Source organism: Oncorhynchus mykiss, chromosome 17, assembly GCF_057628025.1.
Source record: "Oncorhynchus mykiss isolate SJ-2025 chromosome 17, ASM5762802v1, whole genome shotgun sequence".
NCBI classification, from domain to species: Eukaryota; Metazoa; Chordata; class Actinopteri; order Salmoniformes; family Salmonidae; genus Oncorhynchus; species Oncorhynchus mykiss.
The window spans coordinates 12,646,205-12,670,930 of record NC_143038.1 but is presented as its reverse complement, the minus strand read 5'-3'; the positions used below and the strand labels follow the sequence as shown (position 1 = coordinate 12,670,930).

Sequence of the window (24,726 nt, the reverse complement as noted above, 5' to 3'; positions counted from 1 at the left end):
GGCTGTTCATTGTGGCCGGTGGAAGGTTGTCTCACTCCTCTTCAATGACCGTGCAAAGTTGCTGGATATTGGTGGAAACTGGAACACGCTGTCGTGCACGTCGAACCAGAGCATCCCAAACATGCTCAATGGGTGACATGTCTTGTGAGTATGCAGGCCATGGAAGAACTAGGATATTTTCAGCTTCCAGGAATTGTGTATATATCCTTGCAACATGGGGTCGTGCATTATCATGCTGAAACATGAGGTGATGGCACGACAATGGACCTCAGGATCTTGTCACGGTATCTCTGTGCATTCAAATTGCCAACAATAAAATGCAAGTGTGTTCATTGTCCATAGCTTATGCCTGCCCATTCCATAACCCCACCCCACCACCACCACCACGAGGCACTCTGTTCACAACATTGACATAAGCAAACCACTCGCTCACACCTCTTCATGTGTTCTGCCATCTGCCCAGTACAGTTGAAACCAAGATTAAATCTGTGAAGAGCACATTTCTCCAGCGCGCCAGTGGTCATCGGCGGTGAGTATTTGCCCACTGAAGTCGTTTACGAAGTCGAACTGCAGTCAGGCCAAGACCCTGGTGAGGAAGACGAGCACACAGATGAGCTTTGCTGAGATGGTTTCTGACAGTTTATGCAGAAATTCTGGATGTGGAGGTTCTGGGGTGGCGTGGTTACACATGGTCTGCGGTTGTGAGGCCGGATGGACGTAACAACATTGGAGGCGGCTTATGGTAGAAAAATGAACATTAAATTATCTGGCAACAGCTCTGGTGGACATTCCTACAGTCAGCATGTCAATTTGAGTCTCAGATGTCTCAACTTGAGACTGCTTTCCTGAAGACAAACAATGTATACGAAATGCTTCAGTCTGGTTTGACTCCATCATAGCACTGAGATTGCACTTGTGAAGGTGGTAAATTACCTTTTAATGACGTCCGACTGAGGCTCTCTGCATCTGTCGTCGTGCTCCTAGACCTTAGTGCTGCCTTTGATACCATCGATCACCACATTCTTTTGGAGAGATTGGAAACCCAAATTGGTCTACACGGACCAGTTCTGGCCTGGTTTAGATCTTATCTGTCAGAAAGATATCAGTTTGTCTCTGTGAATGGTTTGTCATCTGACAAATCAACTGTAAATTTCAGTGTTCCTCAAGGTTCCGTTTTAGGACCACTATTGTTTTCACTATATATTTTAACTCTTGGGGATGTAATTCGAAAACAATGTTAACTTTCACTGCTATGCGGATGACACAGCCGTAGATTTCAATGAAGCATGGTGAAGCCCCATAATTGCCCCCGCTGGAAGCCTGTGTTTCAGACATAAGGAAGTGGATGGCTGCAAACTTTCTACAGAGATGCTTGTTTCTACAGAGATGCTTGTTCTAGGTCCCAAGAAACAAGAGATCTTCTGTTGAATCTGACAATTAATCTTGATGGTTGTACAGTCGTTCAAATAAAACTGAAGGACCTCGGCGTTACTCTGGACCCTGATCTCTCTTTTGACGAACATAACAATACTGTTTCAAGGACCGCTTTTTTCCATCTACGTAACAATGCAAAAATCAGAAATAATAATCCAAATATTATGCAGAAAAATGTATCCATGCTTTTGTTACTTCTAGGTTAGACTACTGCAATGCTCTACTTTCCGGCTACCCGGAGAAAGCACTAAATAAACTTCAGTTAGTGCTAAATACAGCTGCTAGAATCCTGACTAGAAACCAAAAATGTAATCATATTACTCCAGTGCTAGCCTCCCTACACTGGCTTCCTGTTAAGGCAAGGGCTGATTTCAAGGTTTTAATGCTAACCTACAAAGCATTACATGGGCTTGCTCCTACCCATCTTTCCGATTTGGTCCTGCCGTACATACCTACATGTACGCTACGGTCACAAGACGCAGGTCTCGTAATTGTCCGTAGAATTTCTAAGCAAACAGCTGGAGGCAGGGCTTTCTCCTATAGAGCTCAATTTTTATGGAATGGTCTGCCTATCCATGTGAGACGCAGACTCGGCCTCAACCTTTAAGTCTTTATTGAAGTCTCATCTCTTCAGTAGGTCCTATGATTGAGTGTAGTCTGGCCCAGGAGTGTGAAGGTGAATGGAAAGGCACTGGAGCAACGAACCACCCTTGCCACGAACCGCCTGGCCGGTTCCCCTCTCTCCATTGGGATTCTCTGCCTCTAACCCCATTACAGGGGCTGAGTCACTGGCTTACTGGTGCTCTTCCATGTCGTCCCTAGGAGGGGTGCGTCACTTGAGTGTGTTGAGTCACTGACGTGGTCTTCCTGTCTGGGTTGGCGCCCCCCTTGGGTTGTGCCGTGGCAGAGATCTTTGTGGGCTATACTCGGCCTTGTCTCAGGATGTTAAGTTGGTGGTTGAAGATATCCTTCTAGTGGTGTGGGGGCTGTGCTTTGGCAAAGTGGGTGGGGTTATATCCTGCCTGTTTGGCCCTGTCTGGGGGTATCATCGGATGGGGCCACGGTGTCTCCTGACCCCTCCCGTCTCAGCCTCCAGTATTTATGCTGCAGTTTATGTGCCGGGGGGATAGGGTCAGTCTGTTATATCTGGAGTATTTCTCCTGTCTTATCCGGTGTCCTGTGTGAATTTAAGTATGCTTTCTCTAATTCTCTCTTTCTTTCTCTCTCTCAGAGGACCTGAGCCCTAGGACCATGCCTCAGGACTACCTGGCGTGATGACTCCTTGTTGTCCCCAGTTCACCTGGCCGTGCTGCTGCTCCAGTTTCAACTGTTCTGCCTGTGGCTATGGAACCCTGACCTGTTCACTGTGATTACTATTATTTGACCATGCTCTTCATTTATGAACATTTGAACATCTTGGCCATGTTCTGTTATAATCTCCACCCGGCACAGCCAGAAAAGGACTGGCCACCCCTCATAGCCTAGTTCCTCTCTAGGTTTCTTCCTAGGTTTTGGCCTTTCTAGGGAGTTTTTCCTAGCCACCGTGTTTCTACACCTGCATTGCTTGCTGTTTGGGGTTTTAGGCTGGGTTCCTGTACAGCACTTTGATATATCAGATGATATTTGATTTACTCCTACCTACAAGTAAAAATTACTTTGACTAACCTGTACCTCCGCACGTTGACTCGGTACCGGTACCCCCTGTATATAGCCTCATTATTGTTATTTTATTGTGTTCTTTTTTTAACCTTTAGTTTATGTAGACATTTCTGCCAATGTGTGTGCGCATGTGTAGGCTACCTGCCCCTCCCCTTCCTAAGCTACTGTAGCCTACTGATGTTACAAGCGGGATTCAGAAATTAGGGTGAAGTTATTTATTTAATTAGAATTAACTTTTTCAATGCTAGTTAAGGATACTCATGTTATCACGTTTCACATTGGATTTATTAACTACAAAAAGATAAGATGTGTTTCTAATTCTGGTGCCGCTCTGCACACACAGCTTGTTAGCTAGCTAGCTCCATCTGGTTCAACGTTTAGCCAACTCTCTGAAGTTCAAAGACATTTAAAGTTCCTCCATAGAAGCCGCTCCTCTGAATGTATAATTCTGTGGGCCTAATTCAGATAATGCATGTCAATAAGCTCTTCAAGCCAAGCCTCCTCCAACCTTTCTCGCAATACGCAACATTTAGTTGTCATCTTGAGCCCTACAGTTGTCTGTCCATCGCACATGTAAACAACTATAGATTTCCCACTCCACAGCAAGCTGCTCTATCCTCACTGATTGGTGAATTAATTTAATGTTGAGCTAAATGTAAACATTTCAGAGGTTTAAAAAGGAACAATATAAACCATAACGTTTTGGGGGTTAGAACCGGTTCAGAACTTTAATTTGCAGGTTGGAACAGTGGAATGGAACGAAAAAAATATGGTTCTGTTCAAAATGAAATGATTGGAAAACAATTGTTGATTCCAACCCCTGCCTGTGAGCAATCACACTTTCTTAACCCTGTTGGCACTTAAAAATCACCTGGCCTGGCCGCTGCTGCCCCTAGTGGTGGGATGTGTATATTGAAAATGGACTGTCTAACTGTGATATACCCGAACCACTAGAATACATCATTTCCTTGCAGTGATAGAAAATGTCCCTCGCAGATTTGACAATCATTTTAAATAAATTAATAATTCACAGGTTAAATTGTTTGTTTTGTATGAAAATCAGTGGGGTAACAAAATAATCAGCATTATAATAGGCATGTCTTCTTTGGTAATCAATTTGTATTGTCATTTTTTAATTATGACAATTAAGCAACCCCAATGTATGGCAAAACTGTAATCTCTAAGACTGAGTGAGTGCCTTTACAGCTCAACACAGAAGTGCATTGAGTATTGGGAACCATTTTAGCTTCACTTCCACTGTTTATTTTATTTCACCTTTATTTAACCAGGTAGGAAAGTTGAGAACAAGTTCTCATTTTCAATTGCGACCTGGCCAAGATAAAGCAAAGCAGTTCGACACATACAACTACACAGAGTTACACATGGAGTAAAACAAACATACAGTCAATAATGCAGTAGAAAAACCAAGTCTATATACAATGTGAGCAAATGAGGTGAGATAAGGGAGGTAAAGGCAAAAAAAAGGCCATGGTGGCGAAGTAAATACAATATAGCAAGTAAAACACTGGAATGGTAGATTTGCAGTGGAAGAATGTGCAAAGTAGAAATAGAAATAATGGGGTGCAAAGGAGCAAAATAAATAAATACAGTAGGGGAAGAGGTAGTTGCTTGGGCTAAATTATAGATGGGCTATGTACAGGTGCAGTAATATGTGAGCTGCTCTGACAGCTGGTGCTTAAAGCTAGTGAGGGAGATAAGTGTTTCCAGTTTCAGAGATTTTTGTAGTTCGTTACAGTCATTGGCAGCAGAGAACTGTAAGGAGAGGCGGCCAAAGGAGGAATTGGTTTTGGGGGTGACCAGAGAGATATACCTGCTGGAGCGCGTGCTACAGGTGGGTGCTGCTATGGTGACCAGCGAGCTGAGATAAGGGGGGACTTTACCTAGCAGGGTCTTGTAGATGACCTGGAGCCAGTGGATTTGGCGACAAGTATGAAGCGAGGGCCATCCAACGAGAGCGTACAGGTCGCAATGGTGGGTAGTATATGGGGCTTTGGTGACAAAATGGATGACACTGTGATAGACTGCATCCAATTTATTGAGTAGGGTATTTGAGGCTATTTTGTAAATGACATGGCCACAGTCGAGGATCAGTAGGATGGTCAGTTTTACAAGGGTATGTTTGGCAGCATGAGGGAAGGACGATTTGTTGCGAAATAGGAAGCCAATTCTAGATTTAACTTTGGATTGGAGATGTTTTATGTGAGTCTGGAAGGAGAGTTTACAGTCTAACCAGACACCTAGGTATTTGTAGTTGTCCACATATTCTAAGTCAGAACCGTCCAGAGCAGTGATCCTGGACGGGCGTGCAGGTGCAGGCAGCGATCGGTTGAAAAGCATGTATTTCGTTTTACTTGTATTTAAGAGCAGTTGGAGGCCACGGAAGGAGAGTTGTATGGCATTGAAGCTCGTCTGGAGGGTTTTTAACACAGTGTCCAAAGAAGGGCCAGAAGTATACAGAATGGTGTTGTCTGCATAGAGGTGGATCAGAGACTCACTAGCAGCAAGAGCGACATCATTGATGTATACAGAGAAGAGAGTTGGCCCAAGAATTGAACCCTGTGGCACCCCCATAGAGACTGCCAGAGGCCCGGACAACAGGCCCTCTGATTTGACACACTGAACTCTATCAGAGAAGTAGTTGGTGAACCAGGCGAGGCAATCTTTTGAGAAACCAAGGCTATCGAGTCTGCCGATGAGGATGTGGTGATTGACAGAGTCGAAAGCCTTGGCCAGGTCAATGAATACGGCTGCACAGTATTGTTTCTTATCGATGGAGGTTAAGATATCGTTTAGGACCTTGAGCGTGGCTGAGGTGCACCCATGACCAGCTCGGAAACCAGATTGCATAGCGGAGAAGGTGGGGTGGGATTCAAATGGTCGGTAATCTGTTTGTTGACTTGGCTTTCGAAGACCTTAGAAAGGCAGGGTAGGATAGATATAGGTCTGTAGCAGTTTGGGTCAAGAGTGTCGCCTCCTTAGAAGAGGGGGATGACCGCAGCTGCTTTCCAATATTTGGGAATCTCAGACGACACGAAAGAGAGGTTGAACAGGCTAGTAATATGGGTTGCAACAATTTCGGCAGATAGTTTTAGAAAGAAAGGGTCCAGATTGTCTAGCCCGGCTGATTTGGAAGGCTCCAGATTTTGCCGCTCTTTCAGAACATCAGCTGACTGGATTTGGAAGAAGGAGAAATGGGGAAGGCGAGGGTGAGTTGCTGTGGGGGCGCCGTGCTGCTGAACGGGGTAGGGGTAGCCAGATGGAAAGCATGGCCAGCCGTAGAAAAATGCTTATTGAAATTCTCAATTATGGTGGATTTATCGGTGGTGACAGCTTTTCCTATCCTCAGTGCAGTGGGAAGCTTGGAGGAGGTGTTCTTATTCTCCATGGACTTTACAGTGTCCCAGAACTTTTGAGTTTGTGTTGCAGGAAGCAAATGTCTGCTTGAAAAAGCTAGCCTTAGCTTTTCTAACTGCCTGTGTATATTGGTCTCTAACTTCCCTGAAAAGTTGCAAATCACGGGGGCTGTTCGATGCTAATGCAGAACGCCATAGGATGTTTTTGTGTTGGTTAAGGGCAGTCAGGTCTGGAGAGAACCAAGGGCTATATCTGTTCCTGGTTCTAAATTTATTGAATGGGGCATGCTTATTTAAGATGGTGAGGAAGGCATTTAAAAAAAATAACCAGGCATCCTCTACTGATGGGATGAAGCCAATATCCTTCCAGGATACCCAGGCCAGGTTGATTAGAAAGGCCTGCTCGATGAAGTGTTTCAGGGAGCGTTTGACAGTGATGAGTAGAGGTCGTTTGACCGCTGACCAATTACGGATGCAGGCAATGAGGCAGTGATCACTGAGATCTTGGTTGAAAACAGCAGAGGTGTATTTAGAGGGCAAGTTGGTTAGGATGATATCTATGAGGGTGCCCGTGTTTACGGCTTTGGGGTGGTACCTGGTAGGTTCATTGATAATTTGTGTGAGATTGAGGGCATCAAGCTTAGATTGTAGGATGGCTGGGGTGTTAAGCATGTCCCAGTTTAGGTCACCTAGCAGCATGAGCTCTGAAGATAGATGGGGGGGCAATCAGTTCACATATGGTGTCCAGAGCACAGCTGGGGGCAGAGGGTGGTCTATAGCAGGCGGCAACGGTGAGAGACTTGTTTTTAGAGAGGTGGTTTTTAAAAGTAGAAGTTCAAATTGTTTGGGTACAGACCTGGATAGTAGGACAGAACTCTGCAGGCTATCTCTGCAGTAGATTGCAACACCGCCCCCTTTGGTCGTTCTATCTTGTCTGAAAATGTTGTAGTTAGGGATGGAGATTTCAGAGTTTTTGGCGGTCTTCCTAAGCCAGGATTCAGACACGGCTAGGACATGCGGGTTGGCAGAGTCTGCTAAAGCAGTGAATAAAACAAACTTAGGGAGGAGGCTTCTAATGTTAACATGCATGAAACAAAGGCTAATACGGTTACAGAGGTCATCAAAAGAGAGCGCACTATGACATGGCATGAGGCATAATATATTTTTCTAATGAGCAGACATTGTTCATGTACAACCATTGTTGGATTAGTATAGTGTTGTTGCGTAGTGTTGTCTCAACTCTCACTTACCTTACCTGCTACTCCCCCTATGGACATTCTTTCTCCTGTTGCTTCCCTGCATGTTGGAGCTCGACGCCTAAGATTTTCACTGTGCCCTGCAATCGCACCTGCAACTCTGTACATGAGAATATTAAACAATCTCAATCCATGCTCAATAATAATCAATAATTGAGATCAATAATCTGTCTAAACAATTGTTGGAAGAATGACTTGTGTCATGCACAAAGTAGATATCCTAACCGACTTGCCAAAACTATAGTGTGTTAACAGGAAATTTGTGGAGTGGTTGAAAAACGAGTTAATGACTCCAACCTAAGTGTATATGTAAACTTCCGACTTCAACTGTAAATGCATATTGATCTGCATATCATTGTGGCAGTAATGGGAAAACACACTATATGAAAGCATCTTTAGCTTACCTTTCAGATAACTTTATGCTGTATATTTCCACACATACTTACTCTACCTCCCTGTCTCACACATCCTCTCTCTCTCTCTTACACACAGACTCACATCACTCTCTCTTTCTTGACATGAATTGTAGCCCAATGTTCTAACAAAACCCTAAGAAGGTATCGCTCAGCCTATAGAAGTCAGCTAAGCACACAGACTCATGATTTACCCAGGAGATTTACAGGGAGATATCATTAGCATTGGTTATGGTGTACGCTGTAGCGTTGGATACAGGGCAGTACTCAATCTAATATTGCCCCAAGGTCTCGCTCACACAAAAACACGGCTCCCAACTTAGAAAAGTTAGGCACCAAACAGAATTGAAGGAACACCAGAAAAATATAGATTTTTGATTTAAGACACAGTTTAGAATTATTTATATAAGGCATCTTACCTTTGAAGCACCATCTCTTTGAGTAGGCTATCATTTCCCTTTCCATTCTTCCTGTGCAATCCACATTTGTGCATAGCCTATTGGTAAAGTTACCAGGTTTTTTAGGTAACATGACGGAACAAGGTAGTTTATCAAAACAACAGTCAGTGGCCTGAGTACTTTAAAATGGCCCGCAACGTGGTTTATGAAATTATATAAAACGTAGTTTTCAATGTCATAAAAGGTGCAAGCATGACTGTCACTGTGCTCCGCTTTCCCTCTATGGCACTGGGGCTGCGTGACTAGCCTGACCTCATTGACTAGAGGTAACAAAATAAGCTAAATCCGGGACACTCAAATTAGTATATGTGACATTTGGTATTGTTATATAAGACCAATAGTTACTTAAGGCAAAAACAAAAGTAGGGTGGTTGGGCGGGCATATAACGAACGTTCTAGCAAACCAAAGATTGCGAGTTCGAATGTCATCATGGATAACTTCAGCATTTTAGCAACTTTTCAACTACTTACTACTTTATAGCTACTTTGCTACTTTTCTTAGCATGTTAGCTAACCCTAACCCTAACCCCTAGCTTATGTTAGCAAGCTAGCTAATGTTAGCCACCTAGCTGGAATTTGTAACATATACACTGCTCAAAAAAATAAAGGGAACAATTAAACAACACAATGTAACTCCAAGTCAATCACACTTCTGTGAAATCAAACTGTCCACTTAGGAAGCAACACTGATTGACAATAAATTCCACATGCTGTTGTGCAAATGGAATAGACAACAGGTGGAAATTATAGGCAATTAGCAAGACACCCCCAATAAAGGAGTGGTACTGCAGGTGGTGACCACAGACCACTTCTCAGTTCCTATGTTTCCTGGCTGATGTCTTGGTCACCTTTGAATGCTGGCGGTGCTTTCACTCTAGTGGTAGCATGAGACGGAGTCTACAACCCACTCAAGTGGCTCAGGTAGTGCAGCTCATCCAGGATGGCACATCAATGCGAGCTGTGGCAAGAAGGTTTGCTGTGTCTGTCAGCGTAGTGTCCAGAGCATGGAGGTGCTACCAGGAGAAAGGCCAGTACATCAGGAGACGTGGAGCAGCAGGACCGCTACCTCCGCCTTTGTGCAAGGAGGAGCACTGCCAGAGCCCTGCAAAACGACCTCCAGCAGGCCACAAATAAGCATGTGTCTGCTCAAACGGACTCCATGAGGGTGGTATGAGGGCCCGACGTCGACAGGTGGGGGTTGGGCTTACAGCCCAACACCGTGCAGGACGTTTGGCATTTGCCAGAGAACACCAAGATTGGCAAATTCACCACTATTGCCCTGGCCTCTTCACAGATGAAAGCAGGTTCACACTGAGCACATGTGACAGAGTCTGGAGATGCCGTGGAGAACATTCTGCTGCCTGCAACATCCTCCAGCATGACCGGTTTGGCGGTGGGTCAGTCATGGTGTGGGGTGGCATTTCTTTGGGGGGCCACACAGCCCTCCATGTGCTCGCCAGAGGTAGCCTGACTGCAATTAGGTACCGAGATGAGATCCTCAGACCCCTTGTGAGACCATATGCTGGTGCAGTTGGCCCTGGGTTCCTCCTAATGCAAGACAATGCTAGACCTCATGTGGCTGGAGTGTGTCTGCAGTTCCTGCAAGAGGAAGGCATTGATGCTATGGACTGGCCCGCCCGTTCCCCAGACCTGAATCCAATTGAGCACATCTGGGACATAATGTCTCGCTCCATCCACCAACGCAAAGTTGCACCACAGACTGTCCAGGAGTTGGCGGATGCTTTAGTCTAGGTCTGGGAGGAGATCCCTCAGGAGACCATCCGCCACCTCATCAGGAGCATGCCCAGGCGTTGTAGGGAAGATTACAAAGTTGGATCAGCCTGTAGTGTGGTTTTCCACTTTAATTTTGAGTGTGACTCCAAATCCAGACCTCCATGGGTTGATACATTTGATTTCCATTGATACTTTTTGTGTGATTTTGTTGTCAGCACATTCAACTATGTAAAGAAAAAAGTATTTAATACGAATAGTTCATTCATTCAGTTCTAGGATGTGTTATTTTAGTGTTCCCTTTATTTTTTTGAGCAGGGTATATATATACACACATTTTGCAAATTTGTAACATATGTTACAAATTAAAATGTGTATATCATACAAAATGGGATATTCACAAATGAATACATACCATGCAAAATGTAACATATCATACTAAATGGTGTGTCTCAGTTTTACATACAGAAGAATATACGAAATGCTCTGAGACCAGGTTGGCTTGATAGCCAGACTGGCCTGTATTCTTGGTTCTAACAATGAAAAAATACAATGTATCCACTTTGTTCCCACTGTGAGTTACTCCAATAATTAAACAAATGTAACAACAGAAGATTCCTCAGTGTCTGCACAACCACAGCTCACATCACGGCTAAATTTATTTGGTTTAATTTTTTGGTACTTTTACCCCTTTTTCTCCCCAATTGGTAGTTAGTCTTATCCCATCGCTGCAAATCCCGTACGGACTCAGGAGAGGCGAAGATCGAGAGCCTTGCGTCCTCCGAAACATGACCCTGCCAAGTCGCACTACTTCTTGAAGGACTGCTCACTTACCCCAGAAGCCAGCCGCACCAATGTGTCGGAGGAAACACTGTACAACTGGCGACCGAGTCAGCTTGCAGGCGCCCGGCCTGCCACAAGGAGTCGCTAGAGCGTAGCGGGATAAGGAAAATCCCAGCCGGCCAAACCTCCCCCTAACCTGGACGACGCTGTGCTGCCTCATGGGTCTCCCGGTCACAGCTGGTTGTGACACAGCCTGGGATCGTACTCGGGCTGTAGTGACACCTCAGGCAATGTGATGCAGTGCCTTAAACTGCTGCTCCACTCGGGAGGCAATTATTGATTTATTTTTTACTGATGGAGATGTGCAGAAAGAGCTAACAGAGAAAAGCAGGTAAATAATGGCTGGTAGGGGATGCGGCTGGCTAATCACAGCTGTCACAGGTGATACTGGATGAAGCACTCATTCTGATGACATATCTGTCATCACCCCACACACACATATTTTCAGATCACTGATCAAAGAGATTGTCTAAGAAAGGAAGCCATCTTAGACAATTGGAACACAGCTGATATGTTTGACCCGTTGGCCTAATAAAGTTGGTGATGAGACAGAAACTTATGAAGAGAGCGGGAGAGAAGGGGAGTTTCTCTCCTGTCTGTCAGTCATCACTAGTTACCACAGCCACAAAGTCATAAACCCTGCCTATTTCTACAATTTCTTGTCATAAAATGTGATTTTAAATCTAAACACACTATTAACCTAAGCTTACATTTTTACGATATAGACCATTTTGACTTTGTGCTTGTGGTTACTAGTGGAAACTCTGTCTGCCTGCGAGACAACAGTGCATCCTTTATTACTCAGCATAGCTTTGCCATGGCAACCTCCTCCTGGTGCCCAAGAAGCACATTTCATGCCTACATCTCAGAGGAGCCCTTTGACATCCTACTAACTCATTCATACAGGGACTGGCGGGTGTGTGCATAGACGTGCGTACACACAGCACAATGTTTTGAAAACCCCAAAATGTGTTTTGCTAGCTATAAACAGTCTCTCACAGCCCCCCTTTGCTTATTACAAACATCATTCAACGATTACCTCACATTTCAAAACACCCAACAAGACCCATGTAACATCTTCATTATCATCAAGTCTTTCTTATTCAGTCTGGCAAGCAACAATAGCTATTCAAAATAAAATGCCATTCAATAACACAAAGAACACCTCAGAGCGAGATTGACAGTCATTCAACAGGTGTCTTATCTATTTAGAAGGAAGGAAATAAGACCCCTCTCACTCTCTTTGAAGCTCGTCTCCCGTCGACACAGGAAGGAAGCGCTAGTTAGGTGGGAGTTCTTGTTTGATTTAAGGCGAGCTGGGAAGAAGACTCAAATTGTTCCGTGCGCGTCTTAAACGCCTCCCCTATGGGAGAAAAGGTAGGGAAAGTATATAGGGTTGAGAAAGGGAAAGCGGATTGGGTTGGTAATGTTGCCACTTGACATTGTGTTGCCCAGCTGTGGACATGCATGGAATAGCAATGATTGAGAAATGTATTTTTTGTCCATCTTGACTTCTCTCGCTCTCTCTCTCTCTGAGTGTTAGTATTATTCTTTGCCAATGAATAATTTAATTTAGCAGTCTGTAGCTTGTAATTCATGCTGTTACTCAAAACATATTGACTGTGGAAGTTGAAATGGTCTTCTCCAGTTGCGTTAGTTCTCTCATCGCTTTCCGCCGCGCTTTCTGAAGACACATTTCAGCGCCACGCACAATGGACAGCACCAAATCAGCCGGCTCGATTTTCAGACACTTGATTCGACTTTGAAGAAACGCGTTTTATGCAATGCTTCACTTACTAGCCTACAGAATAAACAACGCCAAATAACATTTACCTAACAAATCACTTTTGTATCATATAGCAAGGTTTGATAATCAAAATCTTAAGTGGAAGTGTCCATTATAACCCGGGACAATTCACTTAAATGCACTTCACTTCGCTAGAGAATAATTTATCAATCTCAACACTACAGCGGTTAGCTGCGGCATATTTATTAACGTAGTTGATTTCGCTTAACAGTGACGCAAGTAACATGGAAGAGCTGGCTAGTGGCTACTTCAATGGAGAATAGTAAATAACTGGGGTTTGGTAGGGAAAAGTAGAGACCCAAAAACCAATAATTATCCATCATGTCATTTATATGCTATATTGATCTGGATGTGAACAAATCGAAGGACACCCCTTAACAGATTGATCGTATTGATTAAGATGTATTGATAGATACAAAGCTCAGCACCTGGTTCAAATGGGTAGACATTATTCATTAATTTGACTGAATATTTCATTGCTGTGCAACTCTTTTAGCAAAGCCCAACCCAGCTCTTGAAACGAGAAAGCAATGTATATATTCGTTCGATCTCGTGTCGGTGAAAAACATACATGGATTTGAATTTGATCAAAGTTAAACCTATTTGCAGATAACTATATTTCTAAATCTCACCCGTGTTTCCATAGCAATGCCTTAGGTGTAGTTGCCAAGCAACAGCATCACGTACACTGAACTGGATGGACAAAGAATCGCCGTTTGGAGAAGCGCATCTAAACAATCTGAAGTTGAACTCGTAGTTGTGCACTCCTAAAAGTAACAGCCATTGATTATAAACGGGTTGAGTAGGCTATGAACTAGTTCTATTGCACATTCCCATACAGCCGTGCATTATGCATGTACAGTACAGGGTAACGAGGCCACGTCATATCCGAAGCAAAAACATAAATTAGGTCTAATACATTGCATTACGCACAGGGATACATAATGGTATAACGCGCCCACAATTATAGCCTACATCTCCAGCTGCACTACACGCGTTCCAAGACCTCTGTTCTATCAAAACGTCCTAACAACTTTTCACTCTGTGCATGGACAGTATATTTCAGTATAGGCAAGGTTGTTTTTCCTCAAACGCCCCCAACAAAGTCTTATCATAATACACTATGCTAACTAAAAACTGGTGTCACAAACTAAACATGTACTACTTTTACGCACTTCAATGATTCATACATCAGATACTTTCCTATATTAACCAAATGAAAAACTCAAAAGTAAAGACCAGAAAGCTGACAAAGTACCTTCTATACAACAAATCCGCCACAGCCCGGAGTGCGTCAGGTCGCCTCTAGTTTTCTTGGGTTGCATGTCCTCCGTGGTGACATTGGTGGCGTTACATATGTACGCCCGAGAATAGAGCCAGTAGTCGGTCCCAATAGCTATTGTCATCAGACTGAAAGCTGCAAAAGCGCCCACGATGGTCAACAGTATCTGACACCCACGGTCACACCACGCCATGGCGCCTCATAATAATCCACAACGGGCTACAAACACACTAAAGAGGCACGCAGCAGAATATGGCTATCGTTGGTGTTTTTTTTCTAGAACATCACTTTCATGTAAACTTCAACTGGAGTGCTTCTTAATGGGTAAATTCAGTAGCTTTTTCCTTTGCACGCTTCTCGAGGATTTAATTCCCCAAAGTTCACATTGCAGAAGTCGTTGATTCCTCCACAGGTTGAATTTTATAAACTTGCACGTTTCTTGACGAAAGATGTTTTTCGATGTGCGATTAGCTTTCACTTCTCAACTGAATTGATTTGCCAAGAGCGCAAGATCTTCTACCAAGACCACACCTTCTATTCAACTAACCAATGAGCGACGACAATGATCGGTCTCGAGTCGACATCAGAAAGATACTACATAACAACTGATATCTAATAAGGCAAACACCCATATCCCATTGAAGAAGAAAAAATGAAAATATACTGAAATAAATAAACGCAACATGCAGCAATTTCTAAGATTTTACTGAGTTGCAGTTCATATAAAGAAATCTGTCAATTTAAATACATTAAATAGGCCCTAATCTATGAATTTCACATGACTGGGAATACAGATATGTGTCTGTTAGTCACAGATACCTTTTAAAAAATGTAGGGGCGTGGATCAGAAAACCAGTCAGTATCTGGTGTGACCACCATTTGCCTCATGCAGCACAACACCTCTCCTTTGCATAAAGTTGATCAGGCTGTTGATTGTGGCCTGATGTCCCACTCCTCTTTAATGGCTGTGCGAAGTTGCTGGACATTGGCGGGAACTGGAACATACGTCCATCCAGAGCATTCCAAACATGCTCAATTGGTGACATGACTGGAACATGAACTGGGACATTTTCAGCTTCCTGGAATAGTGTACAGATATTCGCTACATGGGGGCGTGCATTATCTTGCTGAAACATGAGGTGATGGCAGCGGATTAATGGCACCACAATGGGCCTCAGGATCTCGTCACGGTATCTCTGTGCATTCAAATTGCCATTGAAAAATATGTTGTGTTCGTTGTCCGTAGCTTATGCCTGCCCATACCATAACCCCACCGCCACCATGGGGCACTCAGCAAACCACTCGCCTACACGACACCATACACGCGGTCTGCGGTTGTGAGGCCAGTTGAACGTGCTGACAAATTCTCTAAAACGACGTTGGAGACAGGTTATGGTATAGAAATGAACATTCAATTCTCTGGCAACAGCTCTGATGGACAGTCAGCATGCCATTTGCACACTCCTTCAAAACTTGAGACATTTTAGAGTGGCCTTTTATTGTCCCCATGTTTTATTGTACCTATGTAATGATCCTGCTGTTTAATCAGCTTCTTGATATGCCACACCTGTCAGGTGGATGGATGATCTTGGCAGAAAAAAAGGATTCCAGAGAAATTCTCACTAACAAGGATGTAAACAAATTTGTACACAACATTTGAGTTAAATAAGGTTTTTATGTGTATGGAACATTTCTGGGATCTTTTATTTCAGCTCATGAAACATGGTACCAATATGTTGCGTTTGATATTTTTCGTCAGTGTAGAAATGGTCAGAAAATGACCATAATTTCACCCCAAAATGTGGGATTAATTCACAAAAAAGAGTGTAGATAATTCACGGCTGAATTTAAGCTTGTCATCAAACCTTCAACTCCCATTTATTGGAATTGTGGTCTGCAGACTTTAGACCACTTTTGAGAGTTATGTCCAAATTAACTGTAATTTCAGGGGGTGAACAGTCTCTTTAAGGTCCGGGCATTTCCCTTTTTTTTTCGCCTTTTGCAGAGCGTTTCCCTTTCACAGACACACAGAGCGAGAGAGAGCCTGCTGGGCTTGGCTACCTCGCTGTCGTTTATGTCCCATCCCTTTGAAAGAAAGCCCCCAGCCGCTCTCTGATTCACTTCCTGTCTGTGTGTGTGTGTGTGTGTGTGTGTGAGAGAGAGAAATGGGCCACTTGATGGGGTTGAAGCATATCCTGAACTGCTCCAGTGAATGGGAGTGGGGACATCCTCTATGGGGAGACATTACAGTGGGAGACATGTCAGTGTTGTTTAGATAGGACATGAAGGTACTCAGGGTTGAGTTGTTTTCTCTTTGTAAGTATGTTAGTGGGTTTATCTCAGTATGATTACAGTTTTAGAACATAGAGCATTAGAGAAAGCCTTGTGGTGTTAGTTCATCACTTTCCTCTTAATAGCTAACTTTGTATTGCACAGAGGGAAAGACAAAGACCAGAAAAAACAGAAATGTAATGTGTGAGACAAAGAAGAGGGAACAGCAAAAGGTTATTTTCATTACTGCTAGTCTTTGACATCTTGAATTCATGCAGACAGCAATATTAGAGACAATCTACATAACCCCCTCCGAGGGGATTACGCTGGTTGGCAATGAGCTTGAACTGAAATGGCATGGATGCCATCTGTTTCAATCATAGGCCTCCTTGGTATCAGTATGACGTGTTACATACAAATGTATAGTGCATTCGGAAAGTATTCAGACCCCTTGACTTTTTCCAGATTTTGTTAAGTTACAGCCTTTTTCTAAAATGGATTAAATATTTTTTTCCCTCATTAATCTAAACACAATAGCCCATAATGACAAAGGAAAAACAATTTTTTAGAACTGTTTGAAAAAAACCCATTATCTTATTTACATAAGTATTCAGACTCTTTGCTATGAGACTCAAAATTGAGCTAAGGTGCATTCTGTTTATGTATTATCCTTGAGATGTTCCTACAACTTGTTTGGAGTCCACCTGTGGTAAATTCAATTTGACATGATTTGGAAAGGCACACACTTGTCTATTTAAGGTCCCACTGTACATGTCAGAGCAAAAACCAAGCCATAATGTTGAGGGAATTGTCCGTAGAGCTCCGAGACAGGATTGTGTCGAGGCAGAGATCTGGGGAAGGGTACGAAATAATGTCTGCAGCATTGAAGATCCGCAAGAACACGGTGCCCTCCCTAATTTTTAAATGGGAGAATTTTGGAACCCCCAAGACTTCCTAGAGCTGGCCGCCTGGCCAAACTGAGCAATCAGGGGAAAAGGGCCTTGGTCAGGGAGGTGACCAAGAACCCGATCGTCACTCTGACAGAGCTCCAGAGTTCCTCTGTGGCGATGGGAGAACCTTCCAGAAGGACAACCATCTCTGCAGCACTCCACCAATCAGGCCTTTATGGTACAGTGGCCAGTCGGAAGCCACTCCTCAGTAAAATTCACATGACAGCCCGCTAGGAGATTGCCAAAAGGCACCTAAAGGACTCTCAGACCATAAGAAACAAGATTCTCTGGTCTGATGAAACCAATATTGAACTCTTTGGCCTGAATGCCAAGCGTCATGTCTGGAGGAAACCAGGCACCGCTCATCACCTGGCCAATACCATCTCTATGGTGAAGCATGGTATTGGCAGCATCATGTTGTGGGGATGTTTTCAGGGGCAGGGACTGGGAGACTAGTCAGGATCGAGGGAAAGATAAACGGAGCAAAGTACAGAGAGTTCCTTAATGAAAACATGCTCCAGAGCGCTAAGGACCTCAGACTGGGGCGAATGTTCACCTTCCAACAGGACAAAGACCCTAAGCACACAGCCAAGACAACGCATGAGTGGCTTTGGGATGGGGAGCGTATACCAGCTAAATTGCTTACTGACTATACGCTAACGTTACTGCATGATTGTAGCGGGTTTACTAACACGTTAGTCCTTGAGTGGCCCAGCCAGAGCCCGGACTTGAACCCGATCGAACATCTCTGGAGAGACCTGAAAATAGTTGTGCAGCGACGCTCCCCATTCAACCTGACAGGGCTTGAGAGGATCTGCAGTGAAGAATGGTAGAATCTCTCCAAATACAGGTGTACCAAGCTTGTAGCGTCGTACCCAAGAAGACTCAAGGCTGTAATCGCTGCCAAAGGTGCTTCAACAAAGTACTGAGTAAAGGATCTGAATGCTGATATTTCAGTTTTTTATTTGTAATAAATTTGCTAACATTTCTAAAAACCTGTTTTTGCTTTGTCACTGTGGTGTATTGTGTGTAGATTGGTGAGGGGGAAAAAACAATTTAATACATTTTAGAATGAGGCTGTAACGTAACAAAATGTGGAAAAAGTCAATCGGTCTGAATACTTTCCGACTGGACTGTATCTGTGAGCGTAGCACTTCCAAGAATGCTATGTGCAAGTGGATATCTTAAAGATGGCTTCTTTTGAAGCTAATATGATGTCCAGTTATTTCAAATAATGACATTGATTTTGTTGGAGTGACTCCAATAATTTGTAGAACTTTCTTCTGGTAAACCTCACCTAAACCTTTTTTGGTTGCAGGTAGAACCATTCTGGTTCCAGGTAGAATGCTTTTGGGTTCCATGTGCAGTAGAACCCTACAGAGGGTTCTAGATGGAACCCAAAATGATTCTACCTGGAAACAAAAAGGGTTTTACATGGAACCAAAAAAGAGTTCTCCTATGGGGACAGCCAAAGAACCTTTCTGGAATCCTTTAAGGATCCTTTAAGAGTCGAGGGAATAGGGTGTCATTCAGGTCCAATATGGTCCTGGGTATAGAGATGGCTTCCCCCTATGATGCCAGAGGAGATAGTGAGTGTCTAGACGGGGCTTGGAGCAAAGGAGAGGAGGGGAGGAGAGAAAGAAAGAAAGGAACAAAGGAAGAGAGAATAAAGAAAACAAACCAATCCCTCAGGCTGTGGTAAGCTGCTTAGAAACAGAACTCTGTACTCAAACTTCACTAATATAGCCTTGTGTGTTGTTAATGATGGACACCTCCACCATACAGGAAAAAGTGTCAAATTGCAACATTTAGGATCTTTTGAAGGGAAACTTCACCACTCTTTAACCATATTCATTAAACGTGGTGACGTTTCCCTCGACCATTGACATAAAACGATGCAGGAAAGATTACCCTCGGTGGGCGATTGCCTTTGAAAAAGTCCTGCTACAATCAGTGATGTGCTATTATTTAGTCATAGTGTTTTGGAGGTTTGAAGACGAAGGGGTTGAAGTGGGAGCCTGATTTTCAAAGGGCTGAGTCTCCACACCCCAGAGTTGAATCAGCTTGAATCCTGTAGAGGTACACCAATGATTAAAAGCAAGACGCTCTTTTTAAATATTTCAAGCAGGTACCCAAGCTGTTATATCTTGATACAAATGAGCTTTTTGATAATTGCCCGGGCAACAGACAGGGAAGGCAGAGGGAAGTAGGCACGGATGAACACACACACACGCACGCACGCACTCACGCACACAAAAAAACAAACAAACATTTTGTTCACAACATTCTATGTGCATCAAGTTTTTTTCTTAATTTCCTCAGTTGTATTACACACTATAAAACGCAGGACATGAATTGTATTCCAATGTTCTAACAAAGCAGGAGGCATCGCTCGGCCAATAGAAATCTCTCTGTGCATTTCAGCTTAGGATACACAGGCTCATGATTCACCCAGGCGATTTCATTTGCCCGTGTGCTGATGTGCGTCATGTTGGAGACAGGGCAGTACTCTGAAACTATTATGCTGGCTGTCTGGCTGGCTGTCTGTCTCCCGCTCTCTCTCTCACTAACAAGAGGGATAAGAAACAGAGGAATAGAAAAACAAAGGAAACAGATCAAACCGTTTTCTGCCAAGTTCCCAAGGTATGAGAGGGAACGGCTAACCTGATATAACATTATTATATTGTAGCTATGGTTTGTGACATTTAATTCTGTGGTACACACAACGTCTGGGTGTCTGTGTGGATTAGGAGTGGAGTGCTATTTGGTTGATGTTGTAATTTCCTTTGGACCGTTTTGGAATAATGAAATGAGGCTGTCAATCATTTCACAATTCCCAAATCAGTCAATTGTTATGTACGCACCATTTGGATTTGTTATCAGTGAGTCACTTCGTAATGCACTTAACCTACTTCAAGCTACCGACTGGGGTCATTTAAAAAAAAATCATAGCCCAAAGGTAGTTTATTAATTAAATTCTTCAACATGTTCATAACTTTGTCAATCAACCTTTTCTTAACAAATCTTAATAATTTCTCTATCAATATGGACTTAAAAAAGAAAACCCAATTCTGGTCCTTTGGGGTCTTGACCCCAACCACAAACACCTAATTCCGCCTATAGTAATTTGATAAATACACTTAGTATACCAAAAGCGAAGGACACCTTCCTAATATTGAGTCATACTGGTCCTTCGTGGGAATCACACCCACAACCCTGGCGTTGCAAGTGCCATGCTCTAGCAACTGAGCCACGCGAGAGACATGGGGTCATTTTAACAAGTGACAATAAGCGATCATGGCTTTCACCTGGATTAACCTGGTGAGTCTATATTAGCGTTTCCGATAATGGACAAAATTGCCTAGGACATATGCTTAGTTGCAGTCAAAACAGCTCATAAAAGTCTCAGTGGTATGAATACTTGGTAGAACCGTACAACAAATACCCTCTGAATGTACACATAGTGCTGTATTTGTGTGTATTATATGAAAAAAAAATATTCTACTGAAAATGTTATATAACAGTGGAGGCTCCTCAGAGGTGGAAGGAGACCATCCTCCTCAGTGAATTTCATAAAAATAAAAATGAATGTCTACAGTAACCTCAACAGCAATCTGTAAGGTAGCTCCTTGGTGTAGTCGGAGGACAGCTGGCTTCCATCCTCCTACGGGTACATTGACTTCAATACAAAACCTAGGAGGCTCATGGTTCTCACCCCCTTCCATAGACTTAAACAGTAATTATGATAACAACCAGAGGACATGAATTTCTCCCAAAATGAAGGAGAAGCAAGAGAGATATTTCATCATTTCTTGTCACCTTCAGTTTCACTTACTTAGCTAGAAAATGAAGCTAGCTGGCTGTGACTATCCAACACAACACTGGAACTCTTCCAAGTCAAGGTAAGCTTTTGGGTTTACAAATTTATTGCCAGGGCCCGAGCTAAACTGCTTATTGACCTTACACTGTAATGTTACTTACTGCATGATGGTAGCGGGTTGACTGACGCATTAGTTCTATTAGCTATGTTGACTATGATGTTACTTTAGCTAATATGGTGACAACGATGTAGACTGTGTGTAACGGTTATGATATGGTTTGGCTTGGAAAGGTTTTTTCACCAGGTGACATACAGCTGATGTGTTGTGCATTGAAGTCCACAAGTGAAGGGAAAGGGTGAGAGGAGGAGAGCACATAGATGCAAGAAGGAATACAACATGGCTGCTATGAAAGTGAACTGTGTTTACGCGTGATCAAGGGTGAATTCATTCCACCAATTCTGTTGAAATGTTTCTTAAACGGAAGCAAACAGAACGAAACAGGGATACACACACTTGAATTTGTCAAATAGAAACTCTTGTTTGCAACTGTTGGACTAATGATTACACCCTAGATCAGCTAGATGCAGGCAAGATTCTGCAAGGCAGTATTGAATGTGTTACTCTCTGTCACCTAAACGTTCATTCATAGGCTAGGTTGTAGCAACGTCATGATGGGTACAGGGCAAATTTTTGTATCATATAGTAGCCTAAACCTATCGCTGTTACACTGAACTGGGTGAATGGAATATGAATGACAGTCATCCAATATGCTGTAATAGAAATAAGGCCATGCTCGTGAAAAAAAAAGTCCTCCCTCATCTTGAACGGCACTGTTGTATAAATACCCAAATTCCTATAATATCCTCCAATATTCTATGTGCAACTTGTTATGATATTGTTTCACTAGAAGCGATGCTGATGCTGGCTGTGGGGTAAGTAAATAAAGAAAACGAAGGCATGTTTTTGGTCAATGTCTCTCAGGATCACTTTCTTAAAGTGAATTGAATCACTTTTTGCCAGTAAAATTAAGAATTTCAAATGTTGGTGTACTGCCCCCTTAATGAAAGTTTTTTTACCACATAAATATTACAGGCTGATATTTACTTCAAATTGATCACTAACAGGGATGTAAACACATTTGTGCCCAAGATTTGAAAGAAATATATATTTTGTGTGCATGGAACATTTCTGGGATCTTTTATTTTAGCTCATGTTGTCATATGATCTTTACATGTTGCATTTATATTTTTATTCAGCATAGTACTAATGTAGAGTGTACTTTAGAAAACAAGTTTCACATTACAAAAAGGAAAAATGTGTATTTTCATTTGACAGAATGTGCTAATTTGTGTAATTTTGCAAAAATAAGTCTGTTTGAGTCTTGTTTTTCTACGACTGTTGATTTCCCCAATAGTTTCTTCTTGGGGTCAAAATTACCCCAGTTGGTAATAGATGTCAAATATGTTGGTAGCTTGATGGTTAGTCAACCTTACCCTCTTTCACAATGGGCCCATTGCTGGAAGTTCTTACATTCAAGAATGTAGCTTTAGTTAGCCTGTAACATATAGTCTCAGGGCCTTCATGTACAGTGATATACAGTGGGGTTATGTAAGGCTATTGAGGAAGAGGGCATCCAGGGCCATAGTAATCATAATAGTCCTTGTCTAATGAGGTCTATCTCAGCGTTCTTATTTTTCTCCCCAACGGGCTCAGGAGAGGCAAAGGTGTAGTTATGCATCCGCCGAAACATGACCCGCCTAACCTCGCTCCTGAACACACGCCGCACCAATTTGTCAGAGGAAACACTGTTCAACTGGCGACCGGGGTCAGCCCGCAGGCACCCGGCCCGCCACAAGGAGTCGCTAGAGCGCGATGAGCCAAGTAAAGCCTCCCCCAGCTAAACCCTCCCCTAACCCGGACAACGCTGGGCCAATAGTGCGCCTTCCTATGGGACTCCCAGTCACGGCCGGTTGTGGCACAGCCCGGGAAGGAACCCAGGTCTGTAGTAGCGCCTCGAGCACTCGGGAGGCCTCTATCTCAGAATTCCTGATCAATAGCTGGTTTGGGCGAAGTAGAGTTGAATAATGCACCCGCCCTCTCCTTTAGCCATCCCTCTCTCTTCCTATCTTCCCTCATCCCCCTCTATTTCTCGCCCCCTCTCCTCATTCCCTCATTCCCTCGGCAGACTGTTCTGAGACCTGTTAGCTCACCTCGGCAGACTGTTCTGAGACCTGTTAGCTCACCTCGGCAGACTGTTCGGAGACCTGTTAGCTCACCTTGGCAAACTGTTCTGAGACCTGTTAGCTCACCTCGGCAGACTGTTCGGAGACCTGTTAGCTCACCTCGGCAGACTGTTCGGAGACCTTCAGTTCACCTGTGCCTTCTGGTGATGTTGAGAAAGTAAACAGAAAGCTGATCACCATCTATTCCAGATGGACGGCCACGGTGGCGCTGACAGAGTGCCACAATGTCCCCACGGTGGCGCTGACAGAGGGCCACAATGTCCCCACGGTGGCGCTGACAGAGGGCCACAATGTCCCCACGGTGGCGCTGACTAAGGGCCACAATGTCCCCACGGTAGCGCTGACAGAGGGTCACAATGTCCCCACGGTGGCACTGACAGAGGGCCACAATGTCCCCACGGTGAAGCTGACAGATGTATGTACAGGGTCCTGACATCGTTGTCACATTGATGATTACTGTGTTTTCTTTCTATGTGTGTGTGTGTGTACATGCACGGCAGGTTTATGCTAAACATGTTTCAACATTAGTGTTAGAGTTTAGTGTGAGTATCCTCTGACCTTCCTCAGTTCTCCTGTCACCCAGAGGCTAGGACTGAGGCGTCACAGATGAAGACGGTGTAAAAAGATCTCATTGTAATAATCACTCAGTTGAAAGGTTGATATTTCACCCAAGATGAATGTTTTTTCCTCCATGGTCCACAGTTGATATGTTTTGGACAAATATTTGAATGTCTTTGTTGAGACAGTTTTTGTTTTAGTTTAACATGGTAAATATAGAATGATCACAATGTAGATGATATAACGTGTTTTCAGTGACACTGAATGGTGCTTCTGTAGATGAAGCCCTGACCTGTCTTTCTATAACCAACACTAGATGGCATTGTAGTACAGTGCCACAGCTCCCCATCTTCTGCATGTCATCACATTTGGATCTCGAAAAGGTGGATGATGTTTGCTCTGTTTATCCACACAGGGTGCATCCCAAATAGCACTTTGTTCCCTACTTCGTGCACTACTTTCGACCAGCCATGGTCAAAAGTAGTGCACTATGTAGGGAATAGGGTGCCATTTGGGACTGAACACGTGAATTGATGACAGGGGGGTGATAACACTGCAATAATCTTTAAAAAGGGTGCATCTCAAAAAAGCTGACATCTCAATACTTGTATACACCACTTAATGTA

The 24,726-nt window shown here is 43.5% G+C and overlaps 1 protein-coding gene across 1 annotated transcript in view; it reads right to left on the bottom strand.

Annotated features, from left to right (window-relative positions):
- Positions 1-14,749, bottom strand: part of LOC110493705 (voltage-dependent calcium channel gamma-4 subunit) — a 37,759-nt gene extending 23,010 nt beyond the window's left edge. Inside the window, exon 1 of the mRNA XM_021568121.3 lies at positions 14,234-14,749. Coding sequence (XP_021423796.1) covers positions 14,234-14,450 — 217 coding nt within the window. The 5' untranslated portion in view covers positions 14,451-14,749. The remainder of the gene's footprint in view (positions 1-14,233) is intronic.
- Positions 14,750-24,726: the final 9,977 nt, after the last annotated feature.